General features: G+C 39.0%; 6 protein-coding genes across 6 annotated transcripts; 2 read left to right on the plus strand and 4 right to left on the minus strand.

Annotated features, from left to right (window-relative positions):
• Positions 1-798: 798 nt before the first annotated feature.
• On the minus strand, positions 799-1,398 carry BGZ61DRAFT_487418 (uncharacterized protein; the record flags this gene model as incomplete). Its single annotated transcript, XM_046249968.1, has 1 exon — positions 799-1,398. The coding sequence occupies one exon, from the start codon at positions 1,396-1,398 to the stop codon at positions 799-801; it is 600 nt and encodes a 199-aa protein (XP_046093875.1).
• Positions 1,399-4,160: 2,762 nt separating this feature from the next.
• On the plus strand, positions 4,161-5,877 carry BGZ61DRAFT_541792 (carboxypeptidase S1; the record flags this gene model as incomplete). The annotated part of the gene is made up of 6 exons (XM_046255089.1): positions 4,161-4,386; positions 4,446-4,645; positions 4,695-4,986; positions 5,061-5,441; positions 5,499-5,576; positions 5,633-5,877. The coding sequence occupies 6 exons, from the start codon at positions 4,161-4,163 to the stop codon at positions 5,875-5,877; spliced, it is 1,422 nt and encodes a 473-aa protein (XP_046093876.1).
• Positions 5,878-13,210: 7,333 nt separating this feature from the next.
• Positions 13,211-14,519, minus strand: BGZ61DRAFT_524427 (Extradiol ring-cleavage dioxygenase, class III enzyme, subunit B). The gene is made up of 3 exons (XM_046252645.1): positions 14,316-14,519; positions 13,940-14,251; positions 13,211-13,838 (listed from the first exon to the last, which is right to left on the minus strand). The coding sequence occupies exons 1-3, from the start codon at positions 14,353-14,355 to the stop codon at positions 13,342-13,344; spliced, it is 849 nt and encodes a 282-aa protein (XP_046093877.1). The 5' UTR covers positions 14,356-14,519; the 3' UTR covers positions 13,211-13,341.
• Positions 14,520-15,648: 1,129 nt separating this feature from the next.
• On the plus strand, positions 15,649-16,237 carry BGZ61DRAFT_487421 (uncharacterized protein; the record flags this gene model as incomplete). Its single annotated transcript, XM_046249969.1, has 2 exons — positions 15,649-15,821; positions 15,883-16,237. The coding sequence occupies 2 exons, from the start codon at positions 15,649-15,651 to the stop codon at positions 16,235-16,237; spliced, it is 528 nt and encodes a 175-aa protein (XP_046093878.1).
• Positions 16,238-16,879: 642 nt separating this feature from the next.
• On the minus strand, positions 16,880-17,701 carry BGZ61DRAFT_500783 (Alpha/beta hydrolase fold-1; the record flags this gene model as incomplete). Its single annotated transcript, XM_046251609.1, has 2 exons — positions 16,880-17,224; positions 17,279-17,701. 2 exons carry the CDS (start codon positions 17,699-17,701, stop codon positions 16,880-16,882), a joined length of 768 nt encoding a protein of 255 aa, XP_046093879.1.
• Positions 17,702-18,568: 867 nt separating this feature from the next.
• BGZ61DRAFT_541796 (putative MFS sugar transporter) lies at positions 18,569-20,332 on the minus strand (the record flags this gene model as incomplete). Its single annotated transcript, XM_046255090.1, has 3 exons — positions 18,569-19,044; positions 19,116-20,057; positions 20,125-20,332. 3 exons carry the CDS (start codon positions 20,330-20,332, stop codon positions 18,569-18,571), a joined length of 1,626 nt encoding a protein of 541 aa, XP_046093880.1.
• Positions 20,333-20,840: the final 508 nt, after the last annotated feature.

A 20,840-nucleotide genomic window follows, 5' to 3' on the forward strand; every position in this document is an offset into this window, starting at 1 on the left:
AATTGTAGGCCAACATACCGTCCATGCGCGTGAGTTACGTCTCTTCTGTTCTCAAGACAGGAGTCTCTCGAGTACTTCAAGTACCTTGGCTATCTAGGATCAGTCCATCGTCCTGTTCAACAACGGTTGTGTCGAGCCCGTTGTCGTGTGGCTCCTGGTTGGGCTGGTTGGAAGGGACAAACGACTGGCCGCCATCCGCCGATTGGCAATACAAATATGGCTTGCACAGCGGGTGCTCTCTTGCGAGGCGTGCGTGAGATTTCTTTGCCCTAGTGTTTTTCCGGTATCAGGTCCTGAAGTTTCTCAACCGAGCCTATTTCAACTGGGCAGGTGGAAATATGTTGAAGGCTGCATGGTGGGAGTCCTGGGAGTCCCGTTTGGTAATACCATGCGTGATGTCGGTAGCAGGGAACTACTGACCAAGCACAATGTATAGTCGCATTAAACTGTGTGCATTTGCGATAGCTTCATCTAAGAAAAGAAGGCGGCGACTTGCTGCAAGCTAGATTCACTTTATGCCGTTAGGGAAAGCATTGCCCAGGTGAATGCTTAACTTATGTAGTTTCTCAACTCCGTTGGCTGGTATCACCCCCTACGTGTACGATGTTTCACTGGCCCCATATCCTTCAGGAGAAATAGGGGGAGCTGAATAACTACGAAACCATCGTTGCTCTACCCTGCCAACCCGTATCTGAGTAGCACGAACCCGCTCCGAGTATTGCGTAATATAAGAAACTAGGTTGATCGAGGCGCCATTTACTAGTCAAGGGTTTCATTCGAGAAGAACGTACATAGAAGTCAGATCAGAACTGCGATTCCTCTATCCACCCAGTCCTTGAGTACTGGTCGCGGCACCCAGAATAGCCGACCTTTCGCTTCCACTCTTCCACGCTCTCTACGCGATTGGGAAAAACGCGATCCATCATCTCGTAGTCTCCTCTGACGAGACCTTTGTCCCCTGTCCTGGCCTTGAAAGGATTCCAGCAACTCGAACTTGCCGGCACAGTCTGCTGTTGCAAGCTGCGCTGACTTCACGGTCCGGCTGCGAATACCCTCACTTGCACCTTCCCAAGCAAGATAATACACCAATGCCAGCACGCACCACTCAATGTCATTCCCGTAGATTCTGTCTTCGCTCTCCTCTCTTCCCTTCTCCACCCCAACGAGAACGAAACACCCTCTTCTCGCCCCGTCGCGCCCTGTCCAGTCTTGTCCTGTCCCGTCCGACCTTTGCTGCCGCGCGTCGCCGGTTTTTTCTCGACTGTATACTCTCCCAGCCTCTTGTCTCCCGCTTATTTTGCGTTGCTTGCTGCTCTGTTTGTATCCCACGTTCTCCGTCTCTCCGCCTACACCATATACTGACACAGACAGGAAGACGACACCATCATGGCCGAACATCTGAGTGCCGGGCCCGTGGTAGGGTCAATCCACTGCCAGGCCGCCCAGCCACCGCCCCCCTGTCCAACGATTCCAGCCTGGCAGGACCCCTATCCCTACCCAGGGTAAGGGCAAGGACAAGACCACTGGTACCGTGGGGTTGGCCGTCCCCCTTGAATAATTTGACGTTGCGCTGAAGAACTGGTATGAATGAGGACGACGATCAAGGGGTCTTTTTTGTGCTTGTATCTTTATCTTATGATACGGAGGGCCCTTTTAAAAGTCTTGTCCATAAGAAGTAAGTCCTAATTATTAGGTTAGATAATAAGTACGCTAATTACTTCCTGATTTCTATAAGCCCTAAAGGATAGCAGGCTACAGTATACGGCAACCGCTATATCCTAATTAGCAGCGTACTACTCCTAAAGTTACAGCAGCTATTTAATAAGACTGTAACAGCCTTATATATTTCAGGTAACTAATAGAGATAAATAGATATAATATTACTGGCGCTTGGATAAGGCTTTTAAAAGAGCCCTCTGTAAGTAAACGGGGATACGGATGTGGATAGATGGCTGGGGGCGTTTTTTGGTGCCGGGATTTGCCTTAATTCAATAGCCTGCTTTTTAATTGACAACGAATTTCGTTCATGCTCCAGTATGTTTCCCCCTTCTCTCCAGTGATATATCCCCGCTCATGCTCAATGTGATCGTATATCTCTCTCTATTTATGTCAAACTATCCACATCCAAGCAAAACGATCGCGATCTGATATCGAGTCTCAAACATCACCGACTCAATATCCTCATCAAAGTAACGAGAGCCTACTGGCCTCTGTATGTTGGGTTGGACTGGATTAGTGACATCGTCCGCCATGTTGTTACTATCACGCAGCTTGATGATTCGATGCACGAGGATCAAGGCATGAGGATCAACTGAGAGGAGACTTTTGAATTTAGGCCTCAATTACACCTACAGTTGGCCCTGGCGCTTGACATAGGTCTAGGTCAAGGTCGATTACCTCAACATTGAGACTTGGCTCACCACCTCAGAGACCTCCTTGTTATTGATACGGGCCTACCGAATCCTCTTCCTAAACTCTTATAGTCTTATCATGATTGCAGGAGCACGCCCAAGCACGATACGTAACTCCTCCATCATCATTACTACTGATGAGTGATTGTTCATCACGAACATGACAACTTCCAGCGACCGCATCTTTATCGGGATGGACAGTATTCCATCAAATGAGCCTCTTTCTCCCGATGTTACTATCGAGGTCCAAGAAGAGACGATGGCAGCGACACAGTAGGTGCCTTCTGTTACCACCAATTTCTCTGCGTAATATCCACGAATAAAACGTCCACTGCAAATACGATTCCGCCTGCTATATATCCCCCAAATGAGCCCTGGTGGTAATAGCTTGGAAATCCTCGTTTTCAAAGTCTTCTGGCTCTTGAATGCGACTATCTATAAGTTTGTCAAACTCCCACGCATATCATGGTCTTTCTCGAACAAGTTGATTATCCCAGGCCCACATAGCTGGTCGCGCTGAATTCATCAGCCAATGCAGCCTCTGCATCTTTGATCGGAACTAGGTGATTCAAAGCATCAACGCCGGTTCCTTCGTCTCGGAGGATGTCCAATGCTCAACGCGATATTCCAGCATGACATGCCGACGGGAATCCCGGTAGCGTCAGTCTTTACGAGAAGAACACGCGCAAGTCCTAGTTTCACAGGAGAAAGCGACGCAGCTTGGTCAGTTCCAAATCCGATATTCACCTTCAAATTCAAAAACACTCTTTCCGTCAAGGTGGTAACTGATGAGATGTTAGACATCAAAGATGGACCTGCGATAAGCTCGTTAACCAAGGTGCTGTCGGATGTTCGGCAAACAGACGACAGGGGTAGGGATCAACCTTGAGTGCCGAAGCCCACTAGAATACGAGACTAAGACGCATATCACCATCCTACGGCTCAAAAATGCCGTGGCCCCACGGGCAGAACGCTTATTCTGGAAGGTCGGGGTTCAACGCTTGACTGGACGAGCTTCTCTTAAACTGCTAAAAAGCTGGCTGGGTTGTTAAGATAATGCCGATAACAAAAGGCATACTGGTCGTAGATGCTGGCTTTAATCACATGAGAGCAAGGATCATCATGCGATCCACCAATCCATTATCCAGTGATGCTGCAAGGTACTTTGAGCTTTCGGCTGTGGCGGAAGCTTTAGGGGCTACTTCCAGACGCCACGATTGACCTATTGAAGATTAAATATTGAAGATTGAATGCAATATCATTTCTAAAACTCACTCACATATCCCGTCATAGTCAGCATGATGCCAAGGTGCGGTACTCGTTTCAACGACTGATAAGCCAGCGTAGCCCCAGGATCTTCAAGGGATGTTTCAGCGAGTGCCCCACCCTACCCCAATTTTGAGCTTGGTTGAGAGAGAGCCAGCCGCCTGAGGGACCTTTGCAACTGCAAAAGAACTCCGACTTTAATTAGGAAGGTGTCATGGTTTACCGATTGCCTGATAACAACAAGGCGGACTCGAGAGCCATACGAAATCAGTATTCTCGATATTCCAGAAGACATTACGTCAGAGGCTGAACCGTGATCCTGAGATGAAAGTTCAAGGTGGGATAAAAAGAGGGGTGAATTTGCGTTCCGGTCCATGTGTCGGCATATATAACCTGGGGATCAATCCTCCCGTCTTGGCATCTATTCTTCTCTTGTATCAATCGCCACTACTTGTAGCAGTTCTCTTGATTCTGCGAGCCAAAATGAGGGCATCATTGCTTAATATCTTGACCGCACTTACCCTTATCGGGCATGGCGAGTCTTCACCTGTGGCTACCCTGGACAAGAGGTACACTCTTGAAGACAATGGGATCAAGTACAAGGTATTCGAGCATGCTGCTACTGGATCCAAGACCAAGATCGTGTCCAACTCTGGCATATGCGAGACGACACCCGGTGTGAACCAGCACTCGGGTTACTTGTCTGTCGGTGAGTACTTCTCCAGACTGTTGCAGGACCCCCGTCACAATACTAACAGGTGTTCAAAGGAACCAACATGAACATGTTCTTTTGGTTCTTCGAGTCCCGCAATAACGCAAAGACAGCTCCACTAGCCCTGTGGCTCAATGGCGGACCTGGATGTAGCTCTATGATCGGCCTGTTTCAGGAAAACGGACCATGTACCTTCAACAAGGGAGGGTCGGAGCCAACCCTGAACCCTTATTCATGGAACACCTTTGCCAACATGGTATAGTACATGTTTTCCTCCAAGACGCATATCAAACTAATTTATGAAGCTTTATGTTGATCAACCGATTGGTACCGGCTTCAGCTACGGTACGGATGATGCCGTTTCAACCCTCGCCGCGGCCCCTAGGGTCTGGAATCTCCTTCAAGCCTTTTACGCTCAGTTCCCTGAATACGAGAACCGTGATTTCGGTCTCTTCACTGAGTCGTATGGTGGCCATTACGGACCTGAGTTTGCCTTTTATTTTGAGCAACAGAATGCCGCCATTGACGCCGGAACGATCCAAGGCGAGAAGATCAACCTTATTGCCCTTGGTATCAATAATGGATGGATTGACCCTGGTAAGTTAGTTCGGCAGATACGTGAAGTACTTGGTCTTTTGCCATGCCGACACAGTGCTAATGTGGACAATTAGGCGACCAATACAAGGACTATATCGACTACGCCGCCAACAACACGTACCGGAAGCTTATCACACCAAAGCAGTACAGCACATATCTATCCACCTACCAGGCTAAGTGTGTGCCGGCTTTCGCCAAATGTCCAGGTCTCACAGGTAACGACGACGCATGTGGCAACGCCGATGACGTCTGTTACTCAGCCATTGAAAGCCCACTGGAGGCGTTGGCAGACTTTGATGTATACGACATTCGAGCCTCCAGTGACGATGCCTTTCCACCTGAAACATACGCTACATATCTTCAGACCTCGGCCGTGATGAAGGCTATTGGCGCTCAGTCAACCTACGGAGAATGTCCATCCGCACCATACAACAAGTTTATGGCAAGCGGTGATCGTACGTTTTAACAGGAAACTCCGGGATGCAGGATTGTAATTGACCAAACTATTATAGGGGGAAGGTCATTCTTACACACGTTGTCTCAAGTTATCGATTCCAATATTACCGTCCTGATCTGGGCTGGTGACGCCGGTATGTCAATCCAAGTCTTGTTCTTCAAACCTCGAACCTCGTCTGACACAATATAGATTGGATCTGCAACTGGATGGGTAATTACCGAGTACTCAACTCCATTGCTAAACCGGCATTCGTCTCTGCTCCTCTCAAGCCATACACGGTTAATGGAACGAAATATGGTGAATATAAGACCTCTGGAAATCTGAGTTGGCTTCGAGTTTACGGGGCTGGCCACGAGGTTCCGGCATATCAGCCTGAGGCGGCACTTGCTGCTTTTATTTTGACGATGTCAAAGAAACCCATCTCGTCTTCATAAAAATTGGGATTTTTAAATTACTTGAAGGTAGTTGTCTCTTATTGATGCAGTAACGGTATATCTCTTCAGTTAAAGATATATGATTATGATATACTAAATCAGCTGCGTCTAGACTCTGTAACAGCTGATCCGGCTCCTGGTGACATACAATTATCGTCCTTATCAGTAGTAGCAACAAACAGATAGCAGGAGCCTCCTTTAGGGACTTCCTGATAAGCATATTTCAGCTGACTGAAATTGTCGACTTGCAATAGACTTATCCAGGCAGTCTTTTGCAGATAACGCAGGCTTCTGTAATACTAGCTATTTCTGGTTGGATTAAAACCGCCGACAACAAACTGCAAAAAAGACCACTATATACAGATATACAAATATACTATCCCCAAGCAAGTTGGTATACGCTGTTATTATCGCAAGCAACATCAGTAGAGGAGAAATTGGGCCAGGGGCTGTAAGAGTAAGAAGAAGTTAGGGTAACGACAGGGTGATTGGTGGGCGGAAGGAGTGTGGTATCAACGCCTACACACACTAGAGAACCTTAAAGCAGATGTATAGCTCTACCTTACTGCAGCTTGCACTGGGCGACTTCAGGTGTACGCTGTCCAGCATTCCAGATACTCTCGGTATTATGAACAGTGAAATATAAAAGTCACCTCATAATATATCAGTTCATCTTAAACAGTGGGATGTAAGTACTTTGCTATTGCAGCATACGCACATGCGGTGCAAGCTATGTCTAGATAGTCCTATAGTGGGACACGGTCCTTCGGATCAAGCATGTTATGTCATATCGTAATCTGAAGCGACAGCTCGACCGGGGACACCATGTGATGCCGCGCATCTCTCTATCTCGCTCCAAGTCACGAAGACAATAATTGATGAGATAAGACCACCCACCGCTATGGGGAGAATCAGCCCAGCACCGCCTTGTCTGTGTAAAGACTATAAGTTTATTATTCTCGGGGTATTTTTCAAACTCCCAGTCCCACGATAAAGATACCGCGTTAAGATGGTAGTTGTGACTGAATCCTGCGTATCGGTCTTAGCAATAAAACTCGTTTTTGCCTGTAAAGGTAGAAGATTCTATATCAGGCCTGAGCCTCTAAGGTCGAGCCGGATTCGGGCAAAGTTTCCATTTAAACTTATTAGCAGTAGCAGCCTTATTTTCTTATATCTATTAAAATATTAGCTTGCTCTAGTTAAGGCAGTTATAGATATTTAAATTAAAATATTAAATAATATCCTAAAAGCTAACTATATTTAATAATACCTACTAAAATAATAAAGTAAGGAGTTTTTAATAAAGATATTTATTAATATTATTTTAAAATACTAAAAATATTAATTTTCTATATACTAACTTTTATAACTAAAATTAAATATATTTAGTTTTTTTTAGCTTTACTTAATATTATTAGATAGATTAAAGCTATATAGTAATCTCAAATAGTAGAAATAAATAATAAATACTATACCTAACACTAGAAGAAATAGTAGCTAAATAATAAGGTTATTACCTATTAGTCTTTACTTAAAGCTTTTATTTAACCTCTCTAACTTTAATCCTACTATTTATAGTTAATAACCTTAAGATAGTAATTTTATTTCAAGCTATAGAATATAAAAGAGACTAACTATCTTCTATTATTAAGAGATTAACTTCCCTTTTAATACTTATTTTATTATAACTAATTTTTAATATAGTAAATTTTACTTAAGTAGCTCTTTTTAGAGATAATCTATTATATCTATATTATAGATTCTAACTTTAATATAATTTTAAATTCTCTTAGAATATAAAAGATAAATTAGAAAAATAAAAGCTAAATTTTCTTTTAAGCTTTTTTAAAAAAGAAAATCTATTTAAATTATTACTATATTATTTATAATATTTAAATAAAAGTTAATAAATTATATTAGCTATTTTTAAATATTATTTAATTTTTAATAATAAAATTAAAATTAATAAATAAGAAAATTAAAAAAAAAATTATAATTTTATTTTATATATTTAAATAAAAATAATTATATTTTATAATTTAGCTAAAAATTTTAATAATTTTAATTTAAAAAGTTAATTTTTTTTTAAAATATTATTAAGCTTAATATAACTTCTAATTTAAGAAGTTATTATATTATATCAGGCTAATATAGATATTAGCTATTTAAAATACTAATTAGAGGGGGATTTAAATAACTTAAATTTTAAGATATTTCAAAGATTAGGTTATAGAAATTATTAGTATATTTATTAAGGTTAGAATAAGTTAAAAAAGTTAAATAGAATTTTAATAAAAAGAAAAAAGTAACTTAAAACTTAAACTTAGGTTTTAATAACTATAATATATATATAATAAAAATACAGTAAATTTAAATACTAGGTTTTCTTATTAAGAATAATTTAATATATAATTTCTGATTTTTATATTAATAAAATTTAAATTACAGTTTATTATTATAATAATATAATTTTAAAGTACTATTTTAAATATACTTTTTATATATTTAATAAATTCTTTCTTAATTTAATTTAAAATACTATTAAATTAAAAAATAAAATAATATATTAATAAGTATATACTATATCTAAATATATATTATACTTTTCCCTTAAATATATAACTCTCTATATTATTAATTTAATTTTAACTATAAAATATACTATAGTAAAATATTAAAGTTAGAACTTTTCTTACTTTTTAAGCTTTTTAAAATAACTTAAAATTAAATATTTAATATACTATATTAATATATAAAATAAATAAGTAAAAACTATATTATTAATAAAATAGTATTTAATTTTAATATAATTAAATTCTCTAATTATATTAACTAATTAATTTAAAAAAGTAACTTATTATTTAATTTATTCTTAACTTAAATTTATAAGAATTTTCTTAATAATTATATAATATTAAAAAAATAGCTAATTAATTACTTATTAATTATAATATATTATCTATTAATAAGTACTAAGCTTTAAACTTTATTAGATAATATTTAAAGCTTAAGATATATTTTTTATATAAATATAATTATTAAAAAGCTAAATATAAAAATCTAATAATAATTTATATTTAATTTAAGCTTATAGAGAATATAATTATAAACTCTAATATTAATTATTAAAAAGCTAGCTTTTTTAATATTTAAATTTTAAAAATTCTAAAGATTATACTTAAAGTTAGCTTATAATTTAAATATCTTAAAAAATAAATTAAAAAATATTAAAATAGCTTTTTAATATCTATTTTTAATATACTTAAGTTACTTTTTAAGAAAATAAAAATAATAATATATTAAATAGTATTATTAAAGTTTAAAAATTAAATTTTTTAATAAATAAATAAAACTTTTAGTAAGTAATATAAAATAAGAAAAATTTACTTATATAAAAAAGAGAAAATAACTTTAAATAAAAAAAGAAATAAATTAAAGAAATATTAATATATAAATAATAGCTAAATTATTAAAAAGTAGTAGTTAGATAAAATTAGTAATATTAAGAGAAAGATATTATAAAACTTATAAAAGGCTAATTATAATACAAGAATTTATTAAATTATTATTAAAACTTTTAAAAAGAAGTATAGTAATTAATTTTAATTAATTTAAGATTTTATTATAATTTTATAATAATTTAAAAATAAAAAATAAAATATTTAATTAACTTACTTATTTAATTAATTTACTTATTAAGTATATTATAATATAAAAACTTATTAAATTATAATTAAGATTTTTTAAAAAAAGTATAATAATTAATTTTAATTAATTAAATAATTTATTATATTTTTATTAAAGTTTTAATTTTAAAAAATTAGAAAAAGTATAATATATACTTAAATATAATCCCTTAATAAGGAAACTTAGTATTTAAATTTACTGCATTTTTATTATATATATATTATAGTTACTAAGGCCTAAGTTTTAAGTTTTAAGCTGCTTTTTTCTTCTTTATTAAAATTCTATCTAACTTTTTTAACTTTAACCTTAATAAATACCCAACCTCTAGAATGCCCCGAAATTCTTAACACCCATAATAACCCAAGTTATTTAAATCCCCCCTCTTACTCTATATAGCTAGTATTTATACCAACCTAATATAATATAATAGCTTCTAGAACTAGAAGTTATATTAGGCCCTAATAATATCCTAAAGAAAGACTTAACCCCTTAAATTAGAATTATTAATATTTTTAGCTAAGTTATAAAGTATAGCTATTTCTATTTAAATATATAAAATAAGATTGTAGATAAGAATTTAATTTTCTTACCTATTAACTCTAGTCCTATTATTAAGAAGTAAATAGCATCTAAAAATAGCTAATATAATTTATTAGCTTCTATTTGAATATTGCAAATAGTATAGTAATAGCTTAAATAGATTTTCTTTTTTAAAAAGCTTAAGAGGAAATTTAGCTTCTATCTTTTTAATTTATCTTCTAGATTCTAAGAGAATCTGAGATTATATTAGAATTAGAATCTATAATATAAATATAATAGGTTATCTCTAAAAAGAGCTATTTAAATAAAATTTACTATATTAAAAATTAGTTATAATAAAATAAGTATTAAAAGGAAAATTAATCTTTTAATAATAAGAGATATTAGTCTTTTTTATATTTTATTACTTAGAATAAAATTACTATTTTAAGGTTATTAACTATAAATAATAAGGTTATTAACTATAAATAATAAGGTTATTAACTATAAATAATAAAGCTAAAATTAAAAGAATTAAATAGAAGCTTTAAATAGAAATTAATAAGTAATAATCTTATTATTTAGCTACTATTTTTTTAATATTAAATATAGCTTTTATTATTTATTTTTACTATTTAAAATTACTATATAACTTTAATTTATTTAATAATATTAAGTAAGATTATAAAAAAACTAAATAATTATTTTATTTTTATTTTATAAATAGTTTTTTTTACTGTATATTACTTATTAAAAGTTTTATTAATTTATTAAAAACTCTAATTTTTAAATTTTAATAATATTATTTAATATATTATTATTTTTATTCTCTTAAAAAATAACTTAAATATATTAATAATAGATATTAAAAAGCTATTTTAATATTTTTTAATTTATTTTTTAAGATATTTAAATTAAAAAGTAACTTAAGAATAATTTTTTATATTTTAAGTATTTAAAAGTTAAAAAAGCTAGCTTTTTTTTAATAGATATTAAAGTTTATAATTATATATTAAGCTTTAATATAATACTTTTTAAGTTTAAAAAAAATAAGCTTAGTTTTTAAAAACTTCTTTAATATTATTTTTATTATAATAGCTTAGTAAATAATATAAAAAGCTAAAAGAAAGTTAGTTTTAAAATATAAGTAATTAAGTATTTAATTAATTATTTAATTTCTTAATTATATATATTTTTAAATAGCTTAAAATAAATAAAATAAATAAAATAAATAAATAAATAAATAAATAAAATAAATAAAATAAATAAAATAAATAAAATAAATAAAATAAATAAAATAAATAAAATAAATAAAATAAATAAAATAAATAAAATAAATAAATAAATAAATAAATAAAATAAATAAAATAAATAAATAAATAAAATAAATAAAATAAATAAAATAAATAAAATAAATAAAATAAATAAAATAAATAAAATAAATAAAATAAATAAAATAAATAAAATAAATAAATAAATAAAATAAATAAAATAAATAAAATAAATAAATAAATAAATAAATAAAATAAATAAAATAAATAAAATAAATAAAATAAATAAAATAAATAAAATAAATAAAATAAATAAAATAAATAAAATAAATAAAATAAATAAAATAAATAAAATAAATAAAATAAATAAAATAAATAAAATAAATAAAATAAATAAAATAAATAAAATAAATAAAATAAATAAAATAAATAAAATAAATAAAATAAATAAAATAAATAAAATAAATAAAATAAATAAAATAAATAAAATAAATAAAATAAATAAAATAAATAAAATAAATAAAATAAATAAAATAAATAAAATAAATAAAATAAATAAAATAAATAAAATAAATAAAATAAATAAAATAAATAAAATAAATAAAATAAATAAAATAAATAAAATAAATAAAATAAATAATAAAATATAATAATATAATTTACTTTAACGTACATGATAAGCGAGTGAGACAGACAAGTAAGTAAGACACCTCCAAATCCCATACAAAATGCCGTTTTCAACCCCCTTGCAAAAACCATCAGTTTTTAATCAAACTTAATTAAAAATTACTTGTATGTTTCCTATGGTACAGTGATAGAGTAGTATTTTTCTGAGATTTTACAAAATTATTTTTGAGAAGTTATTCTAAAACTTCAGTATAAGGTATTCTTATAAACGAAGAATTACAATATCTCCTTAAATAAAATTATTTAAAATCTCAGAAAAATATCAGGGGGTTACTCCATTAAAGTAAAATAAACAGACAATTGTTATTAAGTTTGATTAAAAACTGATGGTTTTTGCAAGGGGGTCGAAAACGGCATTTTGTAAGGGATTTGGAGGTGTCTCACTCACTTGTCTATCTCACTCGCTTATCATGTACGTTATAATATTTCTTAAAATTAATTAAATAGTAATTTTTATACTTATTAAAAATTAAATTTTTTTTTTAATTAATTAAGCTTTTATATATTAATTAAAATACTTAAGCTATTTAAAATTTATCTTATTATTAATTTATATTATAATCTAGCTATAATTTATATTAAGCTTTAAATATAACTTTACTTTTCTTAGCCTCTTAAAATAAAATATAATTTAACCTTTATAATTACCCTTAAATATTAGTAATTACAATTATAATAATTACTCTATAATTACCTCTAATTACCCATAATTATAATTACTATATAAATAATTATACCCAATTATATTAAATATATAAATAACCAAGTAGCATATATTTACTATAAGCAGCTACCTAGCTATTAATACAACTTAGTTACCTCAATTACTTTAACTCACTATATATTACTATACTTAACTATCACCAGACATAATATTTACTCTATAAGTAACGCCCTAATTGCTCTGCTAATATAAACTTACAGTTTATCCACTAGCAACCAATCTTTTACCTACCCTAGACTACATCTACAGCAGACTATAAGACACAACTGTTATATATACTAGCAGCAGAATAATAGTCAGATTAATAGAAATACTATTTATAGGGAAATCCTATAGATATATTTTTTTTAAATAATTTAGCCTTTACTAGCCTTATAGCCGGCTTTACAAGCTATTATAATATATAACTTTAGTAAATATTTATTGTATTCTCTAATTTATACTGTAAATTTGGAATAGTGGGGAGTATTAGCTAAGTGCAGTTAGAAAATTATACAGTTATATAATAATACAGCCCCAATAGCAATACTTATAGGGATTTCCCTCCTGGCGAAATAAGTATATCCTAACTTCTCTTTATATACGGACATCACCCCAATAATATGTCCAAATGTCCAATCCGAGAAAATCATCCTTATACATCCCAGCTACCTCGTCATCCGCCGCACCCGCACAAACCAGCAAAGGCATGAAGTGATCAGCACCGCTAGGTGGATGCATATCATAACTGTGAATGAAGCTTCTCCACCCCTCCAGTGCTTTTGCCCTGTCTTGCCTCTTCTCCTTCGTCACCGCAGCTGTCAGCTCCACATTCCATTCGCGGACGCTCTTGACCAGGTTCACAGGTGCCCTACGATCGCGCACCATTAACGGAACCACAACTATATTGTTGTGGATAGATGCGAAGCCAGAGCCTAGTATTGCAATGTTGGAATCGCGAAGCTTCGAAAGGGCGCGGCCCAGACGGAGATGTTCTGTAGCGTCTTCGGACGCAAGGATGGACAGCTGAATGATAGGGATGTCCGCAGCGGGATTGATAAGCATGAAGGGGATGAAGACACCATGATCCCAACCTACCATAGCCCACTCGTCAGTTTCTCATGGTCAATCGGTCCCTTCGTCCTCGTGTAGCTTGCAGTCGCACGAGCTGTATCAGGACATAATATCCACTCACCTCGGCTTCTATCGAGAACAGGCGCCAGTCCTTCTTCCATAAGAACCTTCTTGACATCATGTGCGATTGCAGACGATCCCGGAGCATTATACTTCAGTCTGTAGGCTTCATTTGGGAGGCCGCCGTAGTCATAGTAGAGGTCATGATAATCAGCGGAGGAGATGGTAGGTTGATTCTCGGACCAATGGGCCGTCACGCAAATGATGGCGCGCGGTGCCTCGGGGGTACCAAGCTTGAGGATCTTGGGGACTCGGGTTTTTAGGGAATGAACGATGTCTTCATGGCCCGGTCCGCCGATGACAGGAAGGGGGCCTAGAAAATCATGATTAGTGCACCGTCTTGGTCGTTGATTTGACATGGGGCATTGAAAACATACCTCCTCCATGTGATATACAGATCACTGAGGCACGTGGCATGGTGAATGGTGGAGTCTGGGATCGGAAATGTCAAGATGCTGTTCGTCCTACGCTCCCAGGAGTCCTGTAGAATGCCGCTTGGATCTCTCTCTCTGGACGTGGGTGAGCCCTGGGGTATCAAATACTGGGAGATTCATTGAATCTGACATATTGGACAGCACCCGTATTTTGCTTCTTAAATGGTGCAAACCTTACTAGTGTCTCATTTTCTCCTTGTGACTGCCGATGCATGAGGTTCAGAACCGCGCGCGAATGTGGTAATTGAATACCCCACACGGCGTCCTGAGAGATGACCCCTGCTAATGGCTCCGGCGCGACGAATGAGCTTCGATGTGGTTTGTAAGCTCTATGGTAATCCGATGGCTAGAACCAAGTTAAGACACGCTGTGCGTTAGCTTGCGTCCTTCCCGAGTGGATCCTCCCCGGGAGGGCTGATGTGGCATGATGGACGCCTTTCTTTGTGGATAATTGGTGAGCTGCACAGTCGGCGAGGATAGAACTTCCCAGTGGCTGCTTTCCCAGATCGTTGCTGACCGATGCTATAGACAAGAGAGTAACTGTATAGTGTGGCGGAGAAGGCAGAGGTTCTGCTGTAGGGAAGCGAGATATTTTGTCACGCCAGTCAACTTCCGTACGAGGGGCACCCAGCATCGTTTCTTCTCGCTGAACAGGACACATCCGACGGAACGGAGTACACCCCCCTCAATTCATGAGGCTATTTTCGAAGACTTGCTAAGTTCGGTTTCGGTTTCCAAAGCGGGTCAGCCGCGCGGGTTACCGTGCATCCATAACCGCCGCACTGTGTTGTCACCGTCCGAGTCAAACGCCAGAGTCCTTCCTTGAAATGTCGCGTAGCCTTACTACCCAGCTTATGCATGTTTGTGTCGCGAAACTCGTAATTCGACATGCCAAGGAAGCCTCACCCGTCAATTTGCCTACAGCTTTAACATTCGAGGCTAGCAAGGATGGCGAACAGAGAAACGCGCGTCGACGGCCAGGACAATCCCTGGCTAACGACTTGTCGCTGGCAACAAGACTGGCTTTGATTTCTAATTGGATTTGAGTTGACCCAAGGGGACGTTGCCCGGGTATCAGGGGAATATGGCGGAAAGGAGCAAATCTTCCAAAGCGTTCCCGCAACTCCTCAATGGCTCCCGTATCGTGGGTTGAACGAGTATATAATATAATATTCATAACCGCCCTCTCATCTAGTATAATTATCTCTTCCCAACACTCGCACACCTCCCATTCAATTATCAATCATATAAAAAATCTTCCATCATCCGTATCGCCATGAAGAGCGCCTGGGCACTAGCTGCAGGCCTTGGAGCCGCATTTCTCCCCAACTCTGCCTTCGCTATCATAACGAATACTCTGAAGGCTCCTAACGAGCGCTTTGTTCTCAATGCACGTCAAGCATTGATAGCCGTCGAGGCTACATCTGCCAAATTAGCTGAGATGGAGAAGTACTACCGCACTCTATAACCTTGTATTATAAGCCTATGCTGATAGATAACTTCACTCTAGCGCCTTCCCCTCTTCCATCGTCGTGGCCGACCCCTACGGCTATCCCATCGCTGTCCTACGTATGGATAATGCATTTCTCGAGAGCTTTGACACTTGCGTCAGAAAGGCCCGCACGGTCAGCCTCTTCAACGGAGCCATCACCTCTGGTGAGTTGGGACCTCTGGTCCAGCCTGGGAGTGGGGAATACGGCCTCGAGCATACGAACGGCGGCATGTTGCCTGTTGCAGGCGGCGTGCCTATATTTATCAACGGCACTTTCTTTGGCGCCATCGGCGTCTGCGGTGGATCTGGCGAGCAGGATATTGAGGCTGCTACTGCTGGAGTTTTGGCTGTCGGCGGAACACTGACGCCCTGATGTAGCCTGTCACACTCCAGCAAACATCTAGCCTGCCTAGGACATAACATAGGATTCCGATGATAAATTCTATAGCTTTAAAGCCGCAAACTTAGAAATAGGAACCGCAAAGTTAATCTCTGCAGCTCCGAAAGGAAGCTATCCACATATCTAGAAATAAATACCTGATCGCGGCCCTTCTGATAGCTAAGAAATAAGATGTTCTACATTCTCAATTGAAATCCTGCCTTCCGATATAGCCCAGGGAAGGGACGGAGAGGTTTCTAGCAGCACGTCTACCCATTTCCTGGCTTCTGTTGCTAAACTTCTCAAAACTGCTCGAAGTGTACCCTTTGATTCGTGACCTATTTAGCCAACTTAATACAAATATACTGGCCAATTTTACTCTACTAAACTATACTAAGGTACATGGTGAGCGAGTCAGGCAGACAAGCGAGTGAGGCACAGAACCTCAATCTACCCAGATTTACGATCACGGGCTGTTTACTGCCATTGCGGACACGATAGCTGCCACAACACATGCCCGGCATACTTAATTCATTTATCTCTATTATATCCCGGTAGGGATTTTCGGAGCAGGTAATCGTTGATAGCTTACTATTGTCCCTGAACAGATGAGCGAGCCTCGAACTTTACTGTAATTTACATTAAATTCTTCTTCTCTTCACCAGTCCTAGCCGCCAACTCAATTCCTCCAACTACTTCATCCGGCGAGCTTAGAAATGGCGAATGTGATGATACGATTTCATATGTAGTAATGCTGCCCATTTGACTGGCCATGGCGGTTTGCAAGACCGGAGGAATCGCGTTATCCTTGGTGCAGAAAATGTACATGCAGGGTATGACATGCCATGGTTCATATGTTGACTTAGACTTGAACACAGCAACTGGCATATGCGTCATGGTTGTGATCCACTTTCTCTGCTCAGGGACGGATAAATCGTTGTAAAACACTTCGGCCTCGTTCGTGGTGCGGCAATAGTCTCCCTATGGACGAGAAGCAATTAGTGATTTGTCGTAGGGTGACAATGGACTACAAACCTCAACTCTTTGCCACGGCAACCATTGACCTTGAAGGCCATCCATCAAGGATTTGCCTTTTGGAAGGACGAATGCGCTCAGATATGCCAACATTATGACGCCGCCATTTTTGCCTGCCTTGTTGAGTTCGGCCACATCAAAGCCTTCAACTGCACACGAGGCAACGACGCCGCCGTAGGAGTGCGCGACAACGACCACGTCTCTCTCTTGGTCAACCAATCGCTGGAGCACTTGACGCAAATTGTTGACGTCATCGGTAAGTTCTATCGTTGGTGGCTCAGCTCCTGTCGACAAATGGTCTACTAGGAAAGTCGGATATCCTAGAAGTCGGAGCTTCTGTTGTACTGTATCGAATCCAGAAGATCTCTGCCAGGCACCAGGTACAAGAACGACGGTTGGCTTTCGTCCTACTTGAGCAGCCATGATTGGTTTCGGTGGCGCTTTGGAAGAGCAATAAACTATACTGAATGATAAAGACGCGTTGTTCCTAAGAGTGTGCTGAGAACTTGGAAATATATACTCTGCTTCGCTATCGGTCATGTGTCGGTGTTGTGGAGATTCGCCCCAAACGGCCGGAACTGCGGCGACAATTCGCCGCTGCAATCGCCGCCGCTGTCGCCGCTTTCGCCGCTTCTGCCGCCGTCGCCGCCGCCGGTTTTCGACGTCATTGCGCCCAGTTTGTTCTGGCTTCCGGTCTCGGACTCGCTTTCGGTCCCCTCTCGGCCGTTCTCCACAAGGACGCTGGCTCCAATCCAACTGGGCGCAACTCGGTCTCATCCCAGGTGGCCAGATCCATTCGCTCATCAGCGGGTCTGGTGCAGCAGCCGTTAAGCCGAAACGCGGCATGGATTACGGCAGTTGCAAGACGGTATGGTCTGCGGCTTGGACGATCGCCCTCTACGCGCGACTGGTGGATAGTGACTAGTATGTCGAACGGGAGAGCTGATTGATAGGTCGGTCCTTGACAATCCATTTGGCAAGACTCCAATCTTCCAAATCAATGTGAACCTGGGAATGCCAGGAGGTGTCATCTAAGTATTGCTCCAGGGAAGGCATCGTTCATATCGCCATCTCCTGCGCTGGTGAGGGTAACAGATCTATTGTTTCCAACTAGAACGGAACAGATGAGGAAGTTCGACCTAATCATTCGCAAAGAGACAAGTGAGTGTGTATAAAATAGTACATAACTAGCCCCGACTATACTTTGATGCACCCTGAACTTAGGTGCCATGCTGGACCAACCCCTCACACCCTCCGCCGCATCATCACATACACCACGGTATCTCCCCTTCAAACCAGCGCCGACTTTCTCTCCTCAGTCTCACGGCCGAGATGCGCCGTCGCTACAACAGTCTCATCATCCGCTGCAAAGGCCTTGTCTCCAAACGCCAGCGCGATTTCCTCAAGTGTATGGTTGGCAGTCTCGACGTAAAAGAAGTACGCCAGTGCGACTGAAATAAGACAAAATCCCGCGATGATTACATAGTAGTAACCCCCAATGCCCGCGAAGGCGTCCGGCGCTGACATGCCAATCACAAAGTTGAACATCCAGTTTGAACATGTAGCCAGCGCCATGCCCTTGCTTCGGGCTCGCAGCGGGAAGATCTCGGCCGGAAGCAACCAAGGGATAGGGCCCCAGGTGAAGCCGTAGATGGCGTTGTAGATCATAACGAAAGCGTAGATGCCGTGTGCACGAGTGTTGGAGTCTGAAATGTGGGCTTCGGTGAAGGCGCAGACGACACAAAGGGCGATAGCCATGAGGATGCCTGTCATTGTTGTTCAGTCAGCGATTTCCCTTGGATACAAGCATGCTGGGCAGCAATTCATGTAAGCTTACCACCGAGGATCAATAGCGGGCGTCGTCCCCATTTATCGGCCAGCCACCAGGTGAGGATCGTAGCGGCGACGTAGGGGACTGAATTAGCAGCCGTGTAGAGTAGAGACTTCTGCACGCTGAGGCCTGCGTTGGCGAGCGTCGTAGGTAGGTAGAAGGAGATGACGTTGATTCCGTTGAGCTGGGCAAACATCTGTGCCGTGATGCCAACGAGGGTGCGCTTGCGATAACGCGTGAACATCTCGAGCCATGTCGATTGTCCAAGGCTGGCCTCGTAACGCACAGCCTCCTTGATCTCCACCATGACCTGCTGGACGTGATGGGCCTGCGTATCACCGTCCGGAGTGTGAAGATCCGCGACCGTCTGAAGGCACTCCTTGGTGAAACCGTTGCGGGCGAGCCAGCGAGGCGTTTCAGGGAGGAAGAAGGACATGGCAAACAGAATGAAGGCCAGACCCATTTGGATGAAGTAGGGGCCCTGCCAGGACTCGCTCTTTGGGATAAGGTAGTAGAAGCCGAAGTCAACCCAAGTTGAGAGCGCGTAGCCACCGATAAGAAACGTGTACTCGACTCCCACCATAAGGCCTCGACGATGTGGTGCGGCAATCTCAGTCTGGATGACGGGGACAGTCATGGAGAGGAAACCCACGCCCAGGCCCTGGAGGGTCCGGCCGATAACGAAAGTCTTGAAATCGGGAGCGAACGCTTGAATAAAGGCGGTGGCGAAGTAGATGAAGCCGCCTAAACGAACGCACTTTTTCCTGCCAATCATGTCGCCGAGACTACCTGCAATCAGGGAGCCGATGGCGGCCGAGATCTGAAGACATGCCACGAGAATGCCTGTTACGGATGGGTTGATGTGATCATCGGTCCCGTCAGCACCACCATAGTCGCTGAAGAACCTCGAGAGGAACACCGGGTTAACCAGAAGTCCGGAAACGATACCTAGGTTCGGCGTCAGTATAAGAATGCAAGATGCAAGGGCTCAGGTATGAGGTGGTGGACAACGTACCTTGGTCATAACCGAACAAGGCATCACCCAAGCTTCCAAATGCGCAGGTCATCCAAAGGAGAGGCTTTCCTCTGAAAGGATAGCGGTGGTGAATGGTCTTTGGCTTGAGCTTGGATTCAAGCCACGAGACCGGGGCCACGGGGAGGTTCTCACCACCTCCAGGGGACGGGGCTGTCTCCATCTGGGTCGGCGACGGTGGCTTGTCCATACCTGCAGCGGACGCAGTAAAGTGATGAGTTCGTAAGTTTTCGAGGTGTCTTGAGAATGAAGACAGAATAGGTTGATCTTGTTTCACCCCATCAAAAGAAACCTGGGGCCCCAGATTATATAGACCTGGAGCAGGCAGACAGACACTTGAAAAGCATTGACATTTAGAGAACTACGACTAACCCGCCCGCAACCCCAAGGGGAACCCTGCAGAGCATAGAATTCGTTCTGGAAAATCGTCATCATTTGGCCAATCCCATGGCTGCACTAGTAGTTGCACAGTCGAGTACCGTTTGTCCATTGGTTGTACAGCTCCAAGGTGGATCGCCAAGTACGGGGAAGTTACTGCAGGGAGGGGGGGGGGAAACGAGTCTAGACGGGGATTAGTGGCCAACTGACTGCCGTTCCGGCGGAACCCTGAGCCGCCGGAACCGTAAATATACGGAGTTGCCGTTGACCCGCCGGATGGAGGACTGGGATTGCCCTGATCGGCACAAGGGACACACTGT

The sequence above is a fragment of the Ilyonectria robusta genome (assembly GCF_021365365.1).
Source record: "Ilyonectria robusta strain PMI_751 chromosome Unknown BGZ61scaffold_74, whole genome shotgun sequence".
NCBI classification, from domain to species: domain Eukaryota; kingdom Fungi; phylum Ascomycota; class Sordariomycetes; order Hypocreales; family Nectriaceae; genus Ilyonectria; species Ilyonectria robusta.